The sequence below is a fragment of the Taudactylus pleione genome, unplaced genomic scaffold (genome assembly GCF_031769625.1).
Source record: "Taudactylus pleione unplaced genomic scaffold, aTauple2 ptg000819l, whole genome shotgun sequence".
Taxonomy (NCBI): Eukaryota; Metazoa; Chordata; class Amphibia; order Anura; family Myobatrachidae; genus Taudactylus; species Taudactylus pleione.
In genome coordinates, this window is record NW_028285221.1 from 1,489,894 (window position 1) to 1,513,567 (window position 23,674).

The 23,674-nt window shown below is 46.1% G+C and overlaps 1 protein-coding gene across 1 annotated transcript in view; it reads right to left on the reverse strand.

The window, feature by feature from the left end:
* LOC148474693 (cytochrome P450 4B1-like) overlaps positions 1 to 23,674 on the reverse strand; it is a 358,486-nt gene that overhangs the window by 139,009 nt on the left and 195,803 nt on the right. The window contains exons 2-5 of the mRNA XM_088458234.1: positions 20,077 to 20,221; positions 16,656 to 16,700; positions 15,340 to 15,467; positions 11,146 to 11,270 (exon numbers count right to left, since the gene is read on the reverse strand). Coding sequence (XP_088314360.1) covers positions 11,146 to 11,270; positions 15,340 to 15,467; positions 16,656 to 16,700; positions 20,077 to 20,221 — 443 coding nt within the window. The remainder of the gene's footprint in view (positions 1 to 11,145; positions 11,271 to 15,339; positions 15,468 to 16,655; positions 16,701 to 20,076; positions 20,222 to 23,674) is intronic.

Below are 23,674 nucleotides of genomic sequence, written 5' to 3' on the forward strand. Positions count from 1 at the left end.
AAGGAAGCAACACAGAGCTATGTTACTATTACTGCACAAAGTCACACAGGAAGCAGCACAGCGCTATGTTACTGTTACTGCACAAAGACACACAGGAAGCAGCACAGAGCTATGTTACTATTACTGCACAAAGACACAAAGGAAGCATCACAGAGCTATGTTACTATTACTGCACAAAGTCACACAGGAAGCAGCACAGCGCTATGTTACTATTACTGCACAAAGTCACACAGGAAGCAGCACAGCGCTATGTTACTGTTACTGCACAAAGTCACACAGGAAGCAGCACAACGCTATGTTACTATTACTGCACAAAGACACACAGGAAGCAGCACAGAGCTATGTTACTATTACTGCACAAAGACACAAAGGAAGCAACACAGAGCTATGTTACTATTACTGCACAAAGTCACACAGGAAGCAGCACAGCGCTATGTTACTATTACTGCACAGAGACACAGAGGAAGCAGCACAGCGCTATGTTACTATTACTGCACAGAGACACAAAGGAAGCAGCACAGCGCTATGTTACTATTACTGCACAGAGACACAGAGGAAGCAGCACAGAGCTATGTTACTATTACTGCACAGAGACACAAAGGAAGCAGCACAGCGCTATGTTACTATTACTGCACAAAGAAACAAAGGAAGCAGCACAGCGCTATTTTACTATTACTGCACAGAGACACACAGGAAGCTGCCCAGCGCTATGTTACTATTACTACACAAAGACACAAAGGAAGCAGCACAGCGCTATGTTACTATTACTGCACAGAGACACAAAGGAAACAGCACAGCGCTATGTTACTATTACTGCACAAAGGAAGCAGCACAGCGCTATGTCACTATTACTGCACAGAGACACAAAGGAAGCAGCACAGCGCTATGTTACTATTACTGCACAGAGACACAAAGGAAGCAGCACAGAGCTATGTTACTATTACTGCACAAAGGAAGCAGCACAGAGCTATGTTACTATGACTGCACAGAGACGCAAAGGAAGCAGCACAGCGCTATGTTACTATCACTGCACAGAGACACAGAGGAAGCAGCACAGAGCTATGTTACTATTACTGCACAGAGACACAAAGGAAGCAGCACAGCGCTATGTTACTATTACTGCACAGAGACACAGAGGAAGCAGCACAGCGCTATCTTACTATTACTGCACAGAGACACAAAGGAAGCAGCACAGCACTATGTTACTATTACTGCACAGAGACACAAAGGAAGCAGCACAGCGCTATGTTACTATTACTGCACAGAGACACAAAGGAAGCAGCACAGCGCTATGTTACTATTACTGCACAGAGACACAAAGGAAGCAGCACAGCGCTATGTTACTATTACTGCACAAAGACACACAGGAAGCGGCACAGCGCTATGTTACTATTACTGCACAGAGACACAGAGGAAGCAGCACAGTGCTATGTTACTATTACTGCACAAAGACACACAGGAAGCAGCACAGTGCTATGTTACTATTACTGCACAGAGACACAAAGGAAGCAGCACAGCTCTATGTTACTATTACTGCACAGAGACACAGAGGAAGCAGCACAGCGCTATCTTACTATTACTGCACAGAGACACAGAGGAAGCAGCACAGCGCTATGTTACTATTACTGCACAGAGACACAAAGGAAGCAGCACAGCGCTATGTTACTATTACTGCACAAAGACACACAGGAAGCAGCACAGCGCTATGTTACTATTACTGCACAGAGACACAGAGGAAGCAGCACAGTGCTATGTTACTATTACTGCACAAAGACACACAGGAAGCAGCACAGTGCTATGTTACTATTACTGCACAGAGACACAAAGGAAGCAGCACAGCGCTATGTTACTATTACTACACAAAGACACACAGGAAGCAGCACAGCGCTATGTTACTATTACTGCACAGAGACACACAGGAAGCAGCACAGCGCAATGTTACTATTACTGCACAGAGACACAAAGGAAGCAGCACAGCGCTATGTTACTATTACTGCAGAAAGACACAAATGAAGCAGCACAGCGCTATGTTACTATTACTGCACAGAGACACAAAGGAAGCAGCACAGCGCTATGTTACTATTACTGCACAGAGACACAAAGGAAGTAGCACAGCGCTATGTTACTATTACTGCACAAAGACACAAATGAAGCAGCACAGCGCTATGTTACTATTACTGCACAGAGACACAAAGGAAGCAGCACAGCGCTATGTTAGGGACGTCAGGTGCCAAAGTCAGTAATATGGTCAATGGAGCAGTGACGTCAGTAGCTGCCATGTTGCTTTATAGACACCACTGCAGCACAGTGGTGGGAAATCATTATTTATAAGGTGCCACCAAACACTGACAGTCAGTATGAAGTAACTAATCACACTACACACGGAAAGAGGACAAGAATGTACAAGGTGGATGGGGAATGTGTGAATATTGAACAGATAGTTGTGAGATGCCTGTTAATGACTTTACAATCTAAAGGGAGAGGGAATCTGAGAAACCAGCACTGGGATGGTAGTGTTAGAGAATAGTAATAGCTTCAGGCAAAGTGTACTAGAGGGACAGCAGGTGACATTATGCCCGAAGTCATCACTATTGTAGTTATTCCTTGTTATAACTGTGTTAACTCTTCTAAGAATCTTGTTTTATTAATCCTACAGTACATGTTATGAAGACTACATGTAATGGTCAAAGTAAAGTTTCATCCCACAATCTTTCTTGCAGATTAATGTTTAGACAAAATATCATATTCTGCAATGGGTATAGATACTGTACAGCACAATAAAAATACTACAATAAATATTCCAGTGAAACCTGCAGAGTTCATGTGAGTAACTAGGCACTGTATTTCAAAGGGAGAAAAGAAGGAAAGCTAAAGTAAATAGCCAGCATATTAGAGTTTATACCAGTAACGGCTAAAAAGAATAATGACAATTAGTAGTGGTGGATGTAACCACATGGTAGCCATATCTCTGTGCACTCTAACTGATTTGTACATTGCTCTGAGTTAAAACCATAGTCACTGACTCATGCACAAATCCCAAGTCTATTTACCAATCGCACTTTATCAGTCATGTGGCTGCTCGCTTCATCTTGTGGGTGGTGGAATGTAGCGTTGCCATGCTGGATCTGCCACTCTGTCATGCTAGTTCATTATTACACTGCTCACTACTCTGGTTTGTGCTATGACTACCTACTGGGAAGGCCTTGCTTTTAATGCAGCAGGAGGTCACCTATATTTTTGCTGGCACAGAGCTTCAGGAGAAACAAGTCACATGATGAGTGACAGAAAGAGATAATCACTGCAGAGGCAGAAGGGAGTAGTACCACCGCTGAGGCAGAAGAGAGTAGTACCACCGCTGAGGCAGGAGGGAGTAGTAGCACCACTGAGGCAAAAGGGAGTAGTACCACCGCTGAGGCAGAAGAGAGTAGTATCACCACTGAGGCAAAAGGAAGAAGTACCACCACTGAGGCAGAAGGGAGTAGTACCACCGCTGAGGCAAAAGGGAGTAGTACCACCACTGAGGCAAAAGGGAGTAGTATCACCACTGAGGCAGAAGGGAGTAGTACCACCGCTGAGGCAAAAGGGAGTAGTACCACCACTGAGGCAAAAGGGAGTAGTATCACCGCTGAGGCAGGAGGGAGTAGTACCATTATTATTTTGGGGTGAGCATTTGGGAGTGGGGCCCCCAGGGTTGTTCTGGCTGGACCTTTCTCATGGCATCACCACTTAATTCACAGATAATACTTTTATCACTTTTGTACATTATTTATGTCATTTTAATTCTTTATCATTTCATTAACACTTATTGATTTATCCTTACACATCTTTTCTTTATACTTCACTATCACCTTTTTCCCCTTTTTCGTGTGATGCCCTGGGGATGGCCCTTAACTGGAATTTTTTTGGGGTGCCTTGCTTCACGGACGTGAGCCCCTTAATGTTAGGGATGCCAGTATAGAGGAGCCTTGATGATTGGCCTGGCGCTTATTCATATATTTGCAAATATGTGTAACCAATACCTCTAAATCTCTATTATCATGTAGGATTTAAGTATTGTTTTTGCTGCAGTGTGCTGTAGGGCAAATCTCTTTTCTTCTGTGTACAGTCTATAACATGACAGAAGCTGAGTGAATTTGCCCAAAGCAACCATCGCTTTCTCTCTCTAATATTTCATACAATTCTCTCTTAGGGGTCTATTCTTCAATGGGGGCTGCGGGGAATACTTAACACTCTAGCGATTCATCATTGCTCCGGTGCAGAGACAACTGTTCCAAAAAGCCGCTGTCTCCGCTATTAGTGCAGCTACAGAAGTAGCTGCATTTCTTACCTGTCCCGGTGGCCAGCTTCTGCGGATGCGTAACCTAAGGTCGCGCATGCGCAAAGCTGTCATGAAAATGTTGAGGAGGCGGTGGAGGGATCCGCTCAGATCCCTCTTTGCATCCCTGGAACTCCTTCCCATAGGAAAGAGTGGGTATACGAGAACAAGCGTCATCTAATGGCGCTTGTTATCAGTATAAAATAATATTTAAGCGCTTGTAATAGACTGAGCGGACAAACAAACAACAAATATATGTTTATAGTCTTTTGAGACTAAGTGTGAGAGTTGAGGCTTGCTGGTAACTTCCCAGTGCTCCTGTGAATGATAAGTCCATGTGCCCGTTCCTCTCCTAACTGTCCCTTACTATACCTGAGAGTGTCCGGTGGTAGCGGCAATCTTCTCCCTTACACGGGGTGCCTTCTCCGTCCGGATCACAACTCTGCTTGCGGTGCTGTAGATGTGACGTCAGCCGCCGGGTATCGTGCGGGCTTACCAGTGAGGACTGCTCAGCGTGACTTCAAGCTCTCCTGCACCAACGCGCTTCGGACCTCGCTGGGTCCTTTGTCAAGGATAGGGATGGGGCTGTTTATTGCCTCTATTTATACAATTTATACTGTTCTTTATTAAACAATCAGTTAAAATAGGAATTCTAAAAACAGAACTTCCCGAGGACGGAGCCGGAGGGAAGACCCGCAGGATGCAGCCGGAGGACGGAGCCGGATGGGAGACCCAGAGGACGTAGCCGGAGAATGGAGCCGGAGGGGAAACCCGCAGGATGCGGCCAGAGGACAGAGCCAGATGGGAGACCCGGAGGACGTAGCTGGAGAATGGAGCCGGAGGAGAAACCCGCAGGATGAAGCCGGAGGACGGAGCCGGATGGGAGACCCAGAGGACGTAGCCGGAGAATGGAGCCGGAGGGAAAACCCGCAGGATGCAGCCGGAGGACGGAGCTGGAGGGGAGACCCGCAGGATGCAGCCAGAGGACAGAGCTGGATGGGAGACCCAGAGGACGTAGCCAGAGGATGGAGCCGGATGGGAGACCTGGAGGGTGCAGCTGGAGGACGAAGCCAGAGGGGAGACCCGCAGGATGCAGCCAGAGGACAGAGCTGGATGGGAGACCCAGAGGACGTAGCCAGAGGATGGAGCTGGATGGGAGACCTGGAGGATGCAGCCGGACGATGGAGTCAGAGTGGAAACCCGCAGGATGCAGCCGGAGGACGGAGCTGGAGGGGAGACTCGCAGGATGCAGCCAGAGGACAGAGCTGGATGGGAGACCCGGAGGACGTAGCCAGAGGATGGAGCCGGATGGGAGATCTGGAGGATGCAGCCGGAGGATGGAGTCAGAGGGGAGACCCGGAGAATGCAGCCGGAGGACGAAGCCGGAGGGGAGACCCACAGGATGCAGCCGGAGGATGGAGCCAGAGGGGAGACCCGCAGGATACAGCCGCAGGGGAGACCCGGAGGATGCTGCCGGAGGACGGAGCCAGAGGGGAAATCCGCAGGATCCTGCTGGAGGATGGAGCCGGAGGGGAAACCCGCAGTATCCTGCTGGAGGATGGAGCCAGAGGACGGAGCCGGAGGACGGAGCCGGAGGACGGAGCCGGAGGACGTAGCCGGAAGATGTAGCCGGAGGGGAAACCCGCAGGATGCCGGAGGGGAAACCCCCAGGATGTTGCTAAACTGAGCAATAGAAGAGATACAACAATACATCTGCTAAACTGAGCAACAGAAGAGATACAACAATACATCTCCTAACCGAGCAACAGAAGAGATACAACAATACATCTGCTAACCAAGCAACAGAAGAGATACAACATTACATCTGCTAAACTGAGCAATAGAAGAGATACAACAATACATCTGCTAAACTGAGCAACAGAAGAGATACAACAATACATCTCCTAACCGAGCAACAGAAGAGATACAACAATACATCTCCTAACCGAGCAACAGAAGAGATACAACAATACATCTCCTAACCGAGCAACAGAAGAGATACAACAATACATCTCCTAACCGAGCAACAGAAGAGATACAACAATACATCTGCTAAACTGAGCAACAGAAGAGATACAACAATACATCTGCTAAACTGAGCAACAGAAGAGATACAACAATACATCTGCTAAACTGAGCAACAGAAGAGATACAACAATACATCTGCTAAACTGAGCAACAGAAGAGATACAACAATACATCTGCTAAACTGAGCAACAGAAGAGATACAACAATACATCTGCTAAACTGAGCAACAGAAGAGATACAACAATACATCTCCTAGCCGAGCAACAGAAGAGATACAACAATACATCTGCTAAACTGAGCAACAGAAGAGATACAACAATACATCTGCTAAACTGAGCAACAGAAGGGATACAACAATACATCTGCTAAACTGAGCAACAGAAGAGATACAACAATACATCTGCTAAACTGAGCAACAGAAGAGATACAACAATACATCTGCTAACCAAGCAACAGAAGAGATACAACAATACATCTGCTAAACTGAGCAATAGAAGAGATACAACAATACATCTGCTAAACTGAGCAACAGAAGAGATACAACAATACATCTCCTAACCGAGCAACAGAAGAGATACAACAATACATCTGCTAAACTGAGCAACAGAAGAGATACAACAATACATCTGCTAAACTGAGCAACAGAAGAGATACAACAATACATCTGCTAAACTGAGCAACAGAAGAGATACAACAATACATCTGCTAAACTGAGCAACAGAAGAGATACAACAATACATCTCCTAACCGAGCAACAGAAGAGATACAACAATACATCTGCTAAACTGAGCAACAGAAGAGATACAACAATACATCTGCTAAACTGAGCAACAGAAGGGATACAACAATACATCTGCTAAACTGAGCAACAGAAGAGATACAACAATACATCTGCTAAACTGAGCAACAGAAGAGATACAACAATACATCTGCTAACCAAGCAACAGAAGAGATACAACAATACATCTGCTAAACTGAGCAACAGAAGAGATACAACAATACATCTGCTAAACTGAGCAACAGAAGAGATACAACAATACATCTGCTAAACTGAGCAACAGAAGAGATACAACAATACATCTCCTAGCCGAGCAACAGAAGAGATACAACAATACATCTGCTAAACTGAGCAACAGAAGAGATACAACAATACATCTGCTAAACTGAGCAACAGAAGGGATACAACAATACATCTGCTAAACTGAGCAACAGAAGAGATACAACAATACATCTGCTAAACTGAGCAACAGAAGAGATACAACAATACATCTGCTAACCAAGCAACAGAAGAGATACAACAATACATCTGCTAAACTGAGCAATAGAAGAGATACAACAATACATCTGCTAAACTGAGCAACAGAAGAGATACAACAATACATCTCCTAACCGAGCAACAGAAGAGATACAACAATACATCTGCTAAACTGAGCAACAGAAGAGATACAACAATACATCTGCTAAACTGAGCAACAGAAGAGATACAACAATACATCTGCTAAACTGAGCAACAGAAGAGATACAACAATACATCTGCTAAACTGAGCAACAGAAGAGATACAACAATACATCTCCTAACCGAGCAACAGAAGAGATACAACAATACATCTGCTAAACTGAGCAACAGAAGAGATACAACAATACATCTGCTAAACTGAGCAACAGAAGGGATACAACAATACATCTGCTAAACTGAGCAACAGAAGAGATACAACAATACATCTGCTAAACTGAGTAACAGAAGAAATACAACAATACATCTCCTAAACTGAGCAACAGAAGAAATACAACAATACATCTGCTAAACTGAGCAACAGAAGAGATACAACAATACATCTCCTAAACTGAGCAACAGAAGAGATACAACAATACATCTGCTAAACTGAGCAATAGAAGACATACAACAATACATCTGCTAAACTGAGCAACAGAAGAAATACAACAATACATCTGCTAAACTGAGCAACAGAAGAGATACAATACATCTGCTAAACTGAGCAACAGAAGGGATACAACAATACATCTGCTAAACTGAGCAACAGAAGAGATACAACAATACATCTGCTAAACTGAGTAACAGAAGAAATACAACAATACATCTCCTAAACTGAGCAACAGAAGAAATACAACAATACATCTGCTAAACTGAGCAACAGAAGAGATACAACAATACATCTCCTAAACTGAGCAACAGAAGAGATACTATAATACATCTGCTAAACTGAGCAATAGAAGTCATACAACAATACATCTGCTAAACTGAGCAACAGAAGAAATACAACAATACATCTGCTAAACTGAGCAACAGAAGAGATACAATACATCTGCTAAACTGAGCAACAGAAGAGATACAACAATACATCTGCTAAACTGAGCAACAGAAGAGATACAACAATACATCTGCTAAACTGAGCAACAGAAGAGATACAACAATACATCTGCTAAACTGAGCAACAGAAGAGATACAACAATAAATCTGCTGAACAAACATTCATCGTAGGGTTGGGCACTATGGATGAGAGTACAAAGCCAAGACCTGGTGGGTATTTACCAAGGGAAAACAAAGGTAAACCACCTGTACACCTCTCATACAAAGACAAGTATAATTACTTTACAAGAACTAACAACAGGACTCAGCTTCCAGAAAGGGAAGAGAAGAGATGGACAAACGCATTGGAACAACCAAACCTCTACACTCACACAGGCTCCATAGGCTGCAAATGGACGTGTAAATACAAATATAACACAGATGGCAAAGCCTCTACCTGCTGGAGACATCAGAAGCTATTCAGGAAAAATAACATTTATAAGAACTTATAAAAATCTGTATTTTGACTCTTTCATTGCCCTGCACCTATTGTTACCCGAGTAAGGGAGGAGTCTTAGTGTTGTCAGCACAGGGCTGGTTATACGGCAGTGGTTTCCAAACTGGGTCCCGAGGAACCCTGGGGTGCCGCAGGGCACTTGCAGAGGTGCCAGGGATTGGTGGTGCAGGACAGTGCTGGTGGCTGCCAATCATAAAATACAGGAAGAAACAGAATTTAAACCCTGACCCCATCACATATCTGACCCTAAGGGCGACAGGTAAGTACAATTTACTTTGGGCTTAGGGGTGCAGTGAAATAAATATTGATCCTATAGAGCGCTGTGAGTCAAGAAAGTTTTGGAACCACTGTCCTACGATGTTCAACCCTGAACTGAACAGTCTGGGACTGCTGGACATCATGGCAGGGGGACCTCAAACTATGACTTCTAAAGCCCAGTCTGTCAAGGCCTAGAGCTGATAGTGTTGTCTTCTGGGGGACTACGCTGTTTGTTCTCCTGATTTTGCAGCTATTAGCATTGGGTATTGGGCACTAGTTCTATATAGCTTTTGGTGTGGGGACAAGTTCGGACTGGCCCACAGGGATACAGGGGAAATCCCTGGTGGGCCCCACCTCCTCTTCTAATGTCAGCTTTCAGACAGTGCACTTACTGTAAATACACTGTTACAGGGTCAGTTACCTGGTAGAGCAGGAACATGGATGAACAGACCAGGCAATGTAGTATCCATGCAGGCTACATCCTCTATAATGGTTGGCCAAGCCTCTTTAAGAATGGGCCCCTACCATTGCCCATCCCCGGGGGCCTCTACCATTGCCCATCCCTGGGGGCCCCTACCATTGCCCATCCCCGGGGGCCCCTACCATTGCCAATCCCGGGGCCCCTACCATTGCCCATCCCCGGGGGCCCTTCATGCCCCAGTTCAACAGTTTCTTAAAAATATAGCTAATTTTTTTGCAGTTATTATGCTGGCCGGGGGCAATTACTACATCGGGTGGTTACTAGTCAAAACATTAAATAAAAATGAGGACGGTTTTGCATGGCTTAAAATTGTGGATACCTGTTTCAAATCCAGAGGCTATTACTACCCAGTAGCTGTGTGAGAAAGGGGCATGTTATGGCTAATGTTGTAAAGTAGCAACATGACAGAGCAAGCGAGCACATGTGTGAAACTAGCAGAAGCCAGGGTTAATGATGACACCTATTAAGCTGGCATGGAGGACTGGGTGCGAGGCCCCAGTGAGAGATAGAATAAAAGACGGGGGAATCACATTGGGATGAGGATGAGATTGGATCTGGACATGATTTAGGTAGTATTGGAACAACCAACTGGATAAGGAGGAGAAAAAGTTTAAATGAAGTAATAAAATAAAACGAGGGAGGTCAGCGGAGGAGACATCTGTGCACAGACATGGTAGCAGAGGCCATGAAAATGTATTAGTTCACCAAAGGAAAGAGGCCAGCAGAGGCCAGGAGCAGAGTTTGAGGGTCCCCAAAGGATGCAGGAGAGGAGGAGGGGATGTGCCAGATAGGATGAGTAGGGAGAAGTGACCCCCTATAATTAGCGGTGAGCAGGTGCAATGGCCACTTTAGGGAGGAAAGTCTCCATGGCCTGTAGGGGGCAGAAGCCTGACTGCAGATGAGAAGGATTTTGTCAATGCAGCAAGATTTCTGTAAAGTAGCCCCAGAACCGAGCCCACCAGTGGGGCAATGGCTGAGATTTTGGCAAATATACAATAGCTGCGAGATTTAAATAACAAAAATTCATAAAGGCAGCTGCTGTAGAACTACACCCTCCAGCATGCCCTAACAACAAAACTGTGGCAGCGCATGCTGGTATGTGTAGTTCCACGGCAGCGGTAGTGCCAGACATTGCCTATCCCCGTCCTAGAGCATCACACTGCTGACAGAATATTGTGTGAGGACTTTTATCTCCATCCAAGGCTTAGTAACTAGACCCCTAAATACCATGTACCAACCTGTCATTCTGGCAGTCGCTGTGGTAACTGAAGGCGCATTTCATGATGGAGTCCAGGGTCATGAGACTGACATGATGGAAGAGCTCCACCGGCTTCTGGTCTGGGACCAACTTCTCCCATTTATCCTGAAACAAAAGCCAATATCAATAAATAGATTACACACACACACACACACACACACACACACACACACACACACACACACACACACACACACACACACACACACACACACACACACACACACACACACACACTATAATATACTATATATTAACACAACAGCTGAAGTTAATAAGTGTACACTGAGAGTAACAGCTGTTACAGTATTCTGTGTGCTCCGCTATCACCAGCCTTTGGCCTAACAGCTGCTTTGGGATAATAGTGACACATTGTAGGATTATGCAGGACCAGAGCCAGCTTAATATATGGGCACACTGGGACTCATGATTACGGGGGTCTTTGAAGATGTGCTGGAAGGGTCTGTGGAAATGCTGGTCACCTCCGCTGTGCTGTGCTGGGCAGCAGCGAGATCCCCTTGTAGTATGCAGGGAAGTTGGTGTATGCCCAGAAGTGCCAATGAGAGATACCCCTGCCCCTTCAATATGCCCCACTCCCCCAATCACCTGCTCTGGACCAAGCCCTCGTGTAACTGCGGGAAAACAGGGAACACTATACTGATAAAGTGCTGGGGCGTGCATAGCTTGTATAACTCCCATCAGACTTTCCATAAGGTAACATGTGCTGCCCTGATTGTGTGTAATCACCGTCAGAGCGGCCGGGGGCAGCTTTGTGTAGCCAGATGGGGAATGGCTGACAGCATGCTGATTGGTGGATGGCTGGACGTAATCAACCAATCAGAGTGCTGACAGTCATTCACTGTATGGAAGCATGTGGAGAGATGGTGCAGGACCGCTGAAGGGGTATATTATGATTATTTTATTTTATTCTTGGCCTTCCTCCCTCCCATCTCCAACCCCTAAGTAAACCAGGATTTGGAGAAGTTCATTCGGATGTATGTTTCAGCCAATCAGGATGACAGTCTCTCTGCTGCCATGGGCTGAATTTGCCCACAATAATCTGTATCATGAGACGTTGGGGCATGCTAAATTTTTTACTCAGTACAGTTTGCATCCTATTTTACCGGAGTTACCAGGTCTTCGTTCTTTAAGATTTGGAAGAAGGCAAAGAGGAATTTATGTAAAGCCTCTTCAAGGTATAATTGGTTTGCGGACAGAAAGAGGACGAGGGGTCTGGTACTGAGTCCTGGTGATAAAGTCTGGCTGTCAACCAAGCACTTGCGATTGAAAGTTCCTACCATGAAATTCGCTCCCAGATTCATTGGTCCCTGCTTCTATAAGTGATCAACCCAGTGGCATATCATTTGAAGCTTCAAGGCACTCTCAGAATACCAAATGTGTTTCATGTTTCCCTTCTCAAACTCCTGGTACTTAATCATTTCTCAACACCTTGCAGCCCTCCTCCTGCGATTCCGGTAGACCACCAGGAGGAATATGAAGTGAATCAGATTTTGGACTCCAGGGTTTCTAGAGGAGCTGTCCAGTTCTTGGTGGATTGGGGGGGGTACGGACCTGAGGAACACTGCTGGGTAAAGGCCTCAGATATGCATGCGCCTCAGCTCCTTCAGAAGTTGCACTGGAAGTTTCCTAACAAGCCATTTGTGGGGTGTTCAGTGCCCACCCCTAAGAGGGAATAATGTCACAGTGCGCCGGACACCGGCTATTACTTACCGGGCCGGGCAGCACTTTAAACCCAGCCAGCAGACAGGGAGTCCCCAGCGTCAACAGCTGAGGCGTCTGCTCCTGGTCCCCCTCGCTGTGCGGCTGCAGTGCAGATGGCCGCGGATCCCCTAGGAGCGCGTGCACCGACCTGCAGGAAAATTTAAAGGGACAGACGCACCAAATTGACTTCACATTTGGCGTGAGAGTTGAACCCCTCCCTATAAGAGGGAGTCTCTGGCAACAGACAGGTGCCAGAGTATAGGCTCCATTACCTTACTCCAGCATTCCTGTGTATATTTGCTATCCTTTCCTGACATTGGCTTGTTCCTGACCCATTTTTGTTTGATCCCTGGTACCGCGTTTTGATATCTGGTTCCTGACCTCGGCTATTCCTTGTGACCGGCAAATGTCTGCTCCCTGGTACCGTCTTGTCCATTGGGTTCTGACCCGGCCCGTTGACTACGCTGAAAGTCTTCTCCGTCCATCCAGAGTTTCACCAGTATAGGGGAACCTATTCTGAGGGATGCAACCTGTGTGTCAAATGCAGCCATGTCCATACCTACCTGTGAGGCTACCTGGTGAACACCGCCGGCACATTAGACTCTGCACCTCAGAAATAGGTTACGCCAATCCCCAAATATGGGTTGAATTCATTATCTACCCGAGAGTTGTGACAGAACCTGGCCTTCCTCCCTCCCATCTCCAGCCCCAAATCCTGCAGCTCCAATCAGCAGTGACCACCACCCTAGGACTGTGCTAGAAGGCAGGTTTACCCCCCCCACACACACACACTCACATACATGTGGGAAGTGAAGATCCAGTCTGGTGTTGAGATGTTGATTGTCACCAGCATGTAGGACATACATGGGAGACATTCTGCTGTATTACTGGTAAAGCTGTGTCACCATTGAGGAGCTGTACTGGCATCGCTCCATTTGGAGTAGCTCGCTGGCTCTGTGGTATTTGGTGTGCCTGCTGGAGCAGGGTGACTGAGACCCAGAGCCCCACCACACTGGTTGAGAACTTGGCCAAGTGGCCGTAACCCTCCCCCAAAGACTGGAACAGGAGTCAGCACAGGAGGGCAGCAGTGATCCCATCCACAGGTTTATCCTTATATCCTCTGGACTCTCCCTGCTACATGCTGGCTTGCCTCTGGACTTACTTGGAGATGTTAATGAGACTGGTAATACCCTGGCAAGTTATTTAATGTGTTGCAGTTTTAGTGTTTATTGAGACTATTTTATTGCACGTGTTATACATTATTATGCAATAATGGTGCCATTGTACCGTTCCTCTCCTCCTTTCCTGTGTGATTGCTGAACCTAAGGATCCCGGCAGTGGGCACACCTAGCAAACTACTGCTCTAACACCCGGTACCCACACAACATGCATGGATATATTTAGCATGTTGTTGTGCTGGAGTGTTGGGTTGGATCAATGCGTTTTGTGACACTTTGGTTGTAGATCTTCAGGAAAGGGGAAAGTGTTGTAAAGGTAAATCCTGATCTTCTGGCCTATGGGCTCCATTCAGACCCACTCGCTAGATGCGTTCACACGCAGCGAAAGTATGCAAATCCGCGATCGTACGGCAAGGCAATAGCATGTCTACTATGTCTTAGCGTGCGATCGCTCTGTGTATGCAGACACCCACCAGCCTGTCTTATGATACCCACTTTCCCACGTCATGTTCAGGAAGTGTATGCAATCATCGGTACCATCGAGTACCGTCGGAAGTGATCGCAGCAGTTGTGGCTGACCATACCCTACCACAAGCACTGCGAGTGCTTCAGTGTAATATTCAGCCAGGTGAAGTGTACTATGACGCTGCGTCTTCATTATGCACACCTCTAAAACAGCGTTGAGACCCTCTGGCACGCCTGTGTTCGCACCACCACTCCCCCGTTTTCATGAACCATCCCCTGTCACCACCCACAAACGGCTTCTCCTGTCACTCTAGCTAGCGAGCTGTCTATGCGCAGCGAGCGAACACTTCCCGATCGCATGGACTAGTTCATGCACTGCGATGTATACGCATGCGCAGATTGCAAAAATTGTCTGGCTGCGTGCGACCACAGCCTAGCGAGCAGGTCTGAATCGGGCCCTATGTTCGAGTGGTGCTGAGGGTAAACAAGTAGGACCTGGTCTCTGGGTAATGGTCAACCACGATTACCAGGACACAGGAACTAGTTCCCCCACTTTACTCTGGACACCTTTAAGAGAATCAGAACCACCAGCACAGGAGCCTCCACCCATTCTCCTAGCTGCCGACATGAACCGAAGGAGAGTAACATGTGCACACATTCCGCCAAGGTAAGTATCACCTGTCAGTAGTCTCTCTGGGTGGAGGACACATCATATAGCAAAGTCTCTATCACACTGCTGGGTCCATGTGCCAGACTGCCTCAGCTATTACATTATCAATAAATTATAGTCAGTCCAGTCATCTCCTTACCAGCATGGTGTTGGCACAGTCTGACATTAGCCTGACATACGGCTTCAGGACATCGTAGTGGAAGGCCGGAGTCAGCAGTTTGCGGTGCTGGAACCATTTCTGTCCCGATAACACCAGTAACCCTTTCCCTGAGGACACAGACGTAGTAGTTAGACTGCGTAGATATACAACCAGCAGAACTGGGGTAAAATAAGACGCATGGTTTGATAAACAGTCAGAAGACCGTCCATTTGCTTTATGTAATAGAATTACAGATGAGTGTAACTTGCATTTATGTCTTTGTGCTGTTAGAGAAGAATCGAGGCGGGCATGTACAGGCTGTGTATAGTAACATGTATTATAAATATATCGTCCCCCTGAGTCCTAGTAACACAGCTCCAGGTGACCCCTCAGGTGAGGGATAGGTAAGTTATTACACCCTGGGGGTGGGGGAACATCTGTGATGTGCACTACATTGTATTTTAGGGGTCTATTTACTAAGCAGTGTTAGGAGACAGAGTTATAAGGTACCAGCCAATCAGCTCCCAACTGTCATTTTTCAAACACAGCCTGTGACATGGCAGTTGGGAGCTGATTGGCTGTCACCTTATCACTTTTCACTCTGTCTCCTAACATTAGTCACTGGGATGATCTCTGTATTGTATTGCTATCACTGGGATGCTCTCTTTACTGTATAACGGTCATGGGCTGTACTGTATGGTGGACTTTGGGATTCTAGTATACAATATGGGGGTCACTGGACTGATCACTGTATTGTATTGTGGCTACACAGATGTGTCCTCAGATTTATCCTCCTTCTATCCTCATGACTCCACTGTCTCACAACATGCCTGGCGTGAGAGGGTTACCAGGTCCCGTGCAATTCTGATGGCATCGGGCGTCTTTTTTACGGAAAGTCGTAGTGCGAGGTGACCAGGACGCACCAGGAAACGGTTCTGATTAATCTGAGATGCGTCACTTGTATATCGGAGTCTGTAAACTGAACAGTGAGTGGAAAAGAGCAGCGTCCGCTACATTGTAACACTTTGTACGCTGATCGAGAGACTCAGTCACACACAGATATACAAGTGTCACATATAAAATTAATCAGCACAGCCTCCTGCTGCGTCCTAGTCGCATCACATTGCTACTAAGATGAAATTTCAGATGAAACAGACGCTCGCACAGTAACACGGGGCCTGGCGATCCAAGGCGCGGTTTGGCAGAAATGTCGCAAGAATGTATGAGGACACATCTGTAGGTATAACAGTTTGCTAATCCACTTATATTTGTGCTACATGCACCTCAGCATTGTGCCATTATCTTATAGTACATACCAATCCATGGCGTTATGAAGTAATAGCCAATGCTATCCTTTGGATCTATAAAAAGGAAACAATATTATTTTTAGAGAGATATTCATGTTATATAGGAAGCACAACAATGTCATTGTCACAAACGTGTGTATTTGTGAGATAGTCCGTTATATATATATATATATATATATTTATATTATTTTTCCCATGAAATATAGGACAATACATGGAAATTAAATTGTATCACAGCAGATGACAATGACATTTTCAACTTCATTTCTTTCTACTGATGAACCTAATGTAACGGTCACAGTGATTGCAGATGTCGTTAGCGTTGGTAACTGGGTCCATGTTGAATATGATGGAGAGAGATTCCCAGGTGACATCAGAGATGGTGAATTCTTAGTGAACACAATGGAGCAAGTTGGCAGCAACTGGAAATGACCATCATCACCAGATGGGATACGTTATACATCCTCACCAGATGGGATACGTTATACATCCTCACCAGATGGGATACGTTATACATCCTCACCAGATGGGATACGTTATACATCCTCACCAGATGGGATACGTTATACATCCTCACCAGATGGGATACGTTATACATCCTCACAGGATGGGATACGTTATACATCCTCACCAGATGGGATACTTTATACATCCTCACCAGATGGGATACGTTATACATCCTCACCGGATGGGATACGTTATACATCCTCACCGGATGGGATACGTTATACATCCTCACCGGATGGGATACGTTATACATCCTCACCGGATGGGATACGTTATACATCCTCACCGGATGGGATACGTTATACATCCTCACAGGATGGGATACGTTATACATCCTCACCGGATGGGATACGTTATACATCCTCACCGGATGGGATACGTTATACATCCTCACCGGATGGGATACGTTATACATCCTCACCGGATGGGATACGTTATACATCCTTACCAGATGGGATACGTTATACATCCTCACCAGATGGGATATGTTATACATCCTCACAGTTACTCAGGAAGATAAGCAGGCCTACATTCATTCATTCATTCACGTTGGATCTACATGTTTGAGTAATTTGTATCAGGGCCCTGTCACTGGGGACAGAAATGTAACATGTGACTCATGTTACATATGTATGAGACTCACGTCAAAATTGATTTTAGTTTGGTTAACATTCAGTTTTGTGTGTTAATCATAAATTTAGTTTAGGGTCTTATAAGTGTATAGTATAACAGTCCCCTCAGTTTCTATGCCCATTCTGTTGTAACATGAGTCACACATATAAACAATAAAATGTAACTACCAAGAGAGTACATTTGTTCTGCTTCTAAGCATTACCTATATATAAAAATTAATAACTACATAGTAAAAAAATATATATTGTTATTATATTAATAGATTTACTTTTGGAAACGAAATCCTTGAATTTAATAATTAAGCACTTCTGTCCTCTCACTGCCCTGAGATAGCTACAGAGATAAGCGGATATAAGCGGACTACATGTACTGCACTAACATAAGGGAGCAATCCCCGGACGAAGCCGCCTTAGGCTATCCCTGGTGAAAGACGTAAATAGCAGTCGCTGGTGTGGACGCAGGAAGGGGGACCTTAAATACCAGCTTTGGACACATTTAGGGATTTTCTCCCTACCAGATATAGGACCTCATTCAGAGGCGGTCGCACGGAGCGATTGGTCGTAGCGAGCGATGTTTTTTTCAACCGCGCATGCGTGTACATGGCAGTGCGCGTGCGCAAGCCTGTCTTTCCGACCGCAATCCTCTTGCTCGCTAGTCACTACGAGGACGTAGCTGAGATTGACATTTCGTGCTGTTTGTGGGTGGTTACAGGGGAAGGTGCTTGTGAACGGGGGTGTGGTGGTGCGCACGCAGGCGTGTTTGACCTTAAAAAGGGCATTTTAAAGGGTGTGCATATATTATTACCCTGTTAAGCTGTGATAAGAAATGTTTTATTGGGGCAATTTAGCGACACTCTATTATAGGGTTATAGGGACTTTACAGCAATCCACATAGAGAGCTATGAAGCTGCCGTTGCCATTGTTAGGAGGGAAACCACCGCAGATAGCGCCTGTTTCTGTCGCAGTTCTCTCTCCTTAACTAGCGGCAATACTATGAAAACAGACCTTTTTCTGACCATTAGCTACAGATCTGAGTTTGATAAATAGGCCCCGTGTGCTGAAAGAACACAGATGCTGCGTTAGGCTGAACAACTGGGAGTTTGCGCTGACCACCTGTCGCCTTGCAGATGGATTGGCGCCCTTTTTGCATGAAACTGAAAAGCAAATGTGAGTTACCATTATAGATCGCTAGGTAGTCATCCACACCTGCAGCGGTTATCGGCTTTGCGCATGGCTCCGTTTTTGGTCATTACAGATTTGCGGTACCATTTCTTTGTTGTAACGTGTGGTTTGACTATTACTGTATGTTCCAAACTGTCATATATTAAATGCTTTTTGTACTTATACAGCCATCAACAGCATTATTGTATCTTCTTACTTATACTTTATAAATAGGATTATGGATTTGCCTCAGGTGTGACATTGTACTTTTTGTTAGACCCCTAAGACACCCAGAGAGTGTCCACATTAAAGGTGGGAGCCACGTGCACCTAGCAGTGGTGGGAGCAGCGTGGCCAGGGTCTTTGTGAGGGAAGTGGTGGAGGATGGCCTGACATGGTGACAGTTAAACCCCTTACATGCTGTACACTCCCATATATGGCACCCACACATGTCACGAGGCCACCTTCAGGATATTTTACAAGACAACTTTAAATTGTACAGTACATGACCATTATAGTCACAGGGGCTGTCAAACTGTCTCAGCGCTAGTGGCCTCACTGGTTCCAAAGGTGATGAAAACTTCCGTGATGTGCGTTGATGGCACGGGATGCAGTCAGCTGAATGCCGACGCTGATATCCCGACAAGGGAGTTATGATAGGTGTCGAAATGCCGAAGCTTAACTTAATCCTGATGCCGAAAAGCAGATGGACGGATGTGTCCGGACGAGGTAAGTCCGGGGCGCCCGTCCTTAGGGTAGTTAGTGGGTTTAGTGTAGGTTGGGGGGGGGGGTTAGGGTCAGGCACCACTGGGTGGGGTATTAGGTTTAGGCACTTAGGGGGGAAGGTTAGGGACGAAGGAGGGGGGGACTTAGGTTCCGGAACTAACGGGGAGGGTTAGAGTTAGGCTACAAGAAGGGAGGGTTTGGGGATACCAGCCATCGGGATGTCGCTGTCAGTATTGTGACAGGAGGCATCCGGACAGCCGGCATATCATACCGATTCCGATGGCACAATGGTGTAAGTGTATTTATAAAGTGATGAGGAGCAGAAAAAACTCTGTACATCACCCACAGTTTCATACATTCGTCCAATGCATAGAGAAAAACACAGTACAATCAGTTACTCCTCACCCTGCCGGGTCAGAAGGGTCTTTGCATAATCCGGGTGACAGATAATGAGAGAAGCAAAGAAATTTCCGAGCCACAATGGGAATCCATAGCCATACTGCTTTGAATATCCAAACGCGATGTCCAGATCTCTCCCATCTTGTTTAAACTGGTAAAATACAAAGAGAAGAAATATCTCAGTCCGAACAAGTGCTCCCAGTATTCTCCCATCGCAGATTACGGCCCCATAACCCAGTCCTGTCACCATGAATATTATCCTAGAAGAAAACCTGGATCTGTTACAGGATTACAGGATTACTGGCAGGGAGCGCATGTGACCGCTATGGGTCTGGTCCATGCTGATCTACTTACTATTGAGGACCCCATTATACTGCTCCCCCCTTTCTTCAGCCCCCCTGTACCAGCCATGGATCCCCAATTCCTGGCCTCCACAAGCTCATACAATATCCCTTCCTGAATGTAGTGCAATCACTCAGAGCTGTGCAAGGGTTAATAACTGGCTAGCCTCAGTGCTGGTGGGGTAACCTTTAGTGATGGTGCCGGTGCTGGTCTCTTCTGTAACCTAGGGGTCTAAGGAAGACCAATGGCTGGGAAGTACCATTAGCAGCGCGAGGCGCAGTATCAGAAATGGACCATGTACTCGCATTTCTCACACCATGCTCCGAGCGTTGTTTGCAGCTGATATATATTGAACCACTGGACATTCAGTAATAAAGAAATAACAGTGACATTTATATGTGTATTTTTCCTTTTGCACCATATTTACAGAGTGTCCTGACATTGGGCCTGATTCACCAAGGACTGCAATTGAGATTTCACACAAAATCGCCTGGTTGTTGTGTTCTGCGCATTGCATCGCAGACCCACCCAAAGTTATTGACAGGAAGTACCGTTTGTGGGAGGTGACGCAGGTGCGTTTGAACACCATCGCAGGGCCGTGCATAAATTATCCACTGCGATGCCATAGGCAGCCTGGCCTCACTGAGGTTAGCAATTTCTAAATAATGTCATAGCGTGTGCAAGTGTGCGCGAGGCTGCGATGGTGCTCGCTGTTATGGTTTCGCAGTCTTACTAAACATTACGGATGTGTGTAAGGTAAAAGGGGCGTTCTTATGTAGTGCTGCGAGGGCATCGCGATCGCAATGGATTAGCATGTCACCTCAATGAGACTGCGAGCGTAATCGCAGCCACGATCCTTACTGAATCAGGCCCATTTTGTGCTATCCGGCCCATCCCTGACACAAGCACTGGTGATGTCATATAGTAGGACTGCAGTAACCGCATGTATATCAGAAAGTAATCTGTTCTAACAGGCACAGCAGGAGGAGGGCATTTGCAGTACGCTGGGTGCCTACACCTCGCTGGTGTCTCACTTTTGGGAAAATTCATAAAGACCATTGTATAACTCCCAACATTCAGACATGCAAAGAGCCCATCACTGATCTGCGCAAATCTCACCCAGAAACGCACACTGTTTTACAGACTCCACCCACTTTTGTGCAGACTCCGCCCCTTTATAGGATCATGAGTTGGGTGACATATAATTGTGTCTTATTTATTATATACATGTTATTGCCCATCTTACACCAATGCTTACATGAGCTGAGGGCTGGATAAGCACAAAGCTATGTACGAGGCCTCATTTTCTGTAATTGGTTGTAGGTTAGGAACCAGATACTAGGTAGATTCTTAAACCTCCCATCGTCTGAGGATTGACCCGCGTGCGAATCAGTGAAATAAAGACACGGAGACTTGTATTTGGCAGAATTGTTGGCTATTTATTTAAAAACATATAATGAATTAGTTACTATATTAATGAAATTAATTTAAATATGGTGGCAAAGAAAGAACGGCTAACAACAGCCCAAGCCTAACACTATAAACACTCCAACCACAACACAATACGCTCAAGCCTTCTGCCTTCACTACCCACCCGGTAAGGTGATGATGCTGCCCCCGGCGGGGTGGTCCAGCAGACTTTAAGAGTCAACGAAGGTGAGCGAAACAAAAAGTAACCCAATATTCACAGCGCTAATAGGTAACCTGCCGTTCTTTCCTGCCTAAAATAGCCAACGAAGAAATCCCCAAACCCAAATCAAAGAGAGCCCATAAAATAAAATTTAGGGGGGGATGGTGGGAAGACAGGAACAAAAGAGGCTGACTCCCGCCTCCAACAAACTCTGATATCCCTGCTAGAAACTACAACCCTAAAAACCCATTGGCCCTACATGACACATGATTCCCCACTCCGGTCCGCCCCCAGCCTAGGAGGTTTAACCCTCTCCACTCCTATACAGTCAATTCTTTTATCTTTTATGGTTTATTGTGATCGGTCAAAAGAGTTAGCCTACGGGTATGGTTTGGGGCATATACATTTAAGGGGGCTAGTTAAGGAGAGATTTGGATTTGGTCCGGCCTCTTCTCATTTTGGAAGTCCCACTAACCCAAAGCTTTTCATTTTATCTGTTTGTTTGTCTGTCTTACTAACCTTTTAGTAAAGTTAAGCACAGCCAGAAGGCGGGAAGGCGCTACTAGCCAGCGGGCACATGTGGCATAAGTGGTCATTGGGGGCACTTGTCGTTTGAAGGACGGTGGTGTGTCCTACTGGGGGCGATTCTTTGCGGAGCGTCCGTACTGTGCTATAGAAAAGGTGGTGAGTTCTTCACAGCGCGGGTTATTCCTTTATAGAGGGGGGGGGGCGTTTTAGGGTATACGTTTAGGAAGCTGGCGGACGGAAATCCGACCGCCTGCTTCCAGACAATTTAATCCCGACGAGGGATGAATGACAGGCATCTAAATCTAGATGCCTGTCATTTTACCGACGCTGGGAGACCGGCGCCCGGCATCCCGATCAAGCGGATGCCGGGCGCTGCTGTGGACAGCTGCGGGGGGGAGGGTTAGGTTTAGGGCTCCCGGGGGGGACTTAGGGTTAGGCACCCCCCGGGAGGTTAGGTTTAGGCGGTGGGGAAGGGGGGGTTAGGTTTAGGCACTTAGAGGGAGGGTTAGGGTTAGGTACTGGGGTGGAGGTTAGGGTTAGGCACCCCTAAGGGAGGGTTAGGGGGAAAAATAAGTTAGTTTATACTTACCTGGGGACGATCCGGATTTCCTCCTCTGTCGGCCAGCCGCTGTCAGGATTTGAACCGCCGGCCAGGAGTCCAGCGGTAATTCATACTGATTCCCGTTTTATTTATCCCCCAATTTTTTAGAGTGTAATTTGGCTAGAGCTGGTACTGGGTAGCGTCTTTCTTTGACACCCTTACTGAATTAAAATTTGGTCATTACAATTAATAAAAAACTTTAATCCTATGCAGTGGTGTTAATGACGTTATTTTAGTGTTAAGTTAGCTTAATGGTTTGTATCCAAGGGTTAATTGCATTAAATGAATGGTGGACGCCTGAAGTATATTCAGTAATATGTAATACCCTGCTATGCGAGGTATTACGTCGGACTGGGCAGACCACAACTCTCAGCAGTCTCTGCAGCTGCTGAAGAGGTCAGGAGCTTGTCACATGACCAGTGTCAGGTGGTAAGGTGAGTGACAGTTAGAGGGGAATGACAGTTGGTTGGAGCTGAGCGGAGGTAATGGACCTGGAGAGTGAT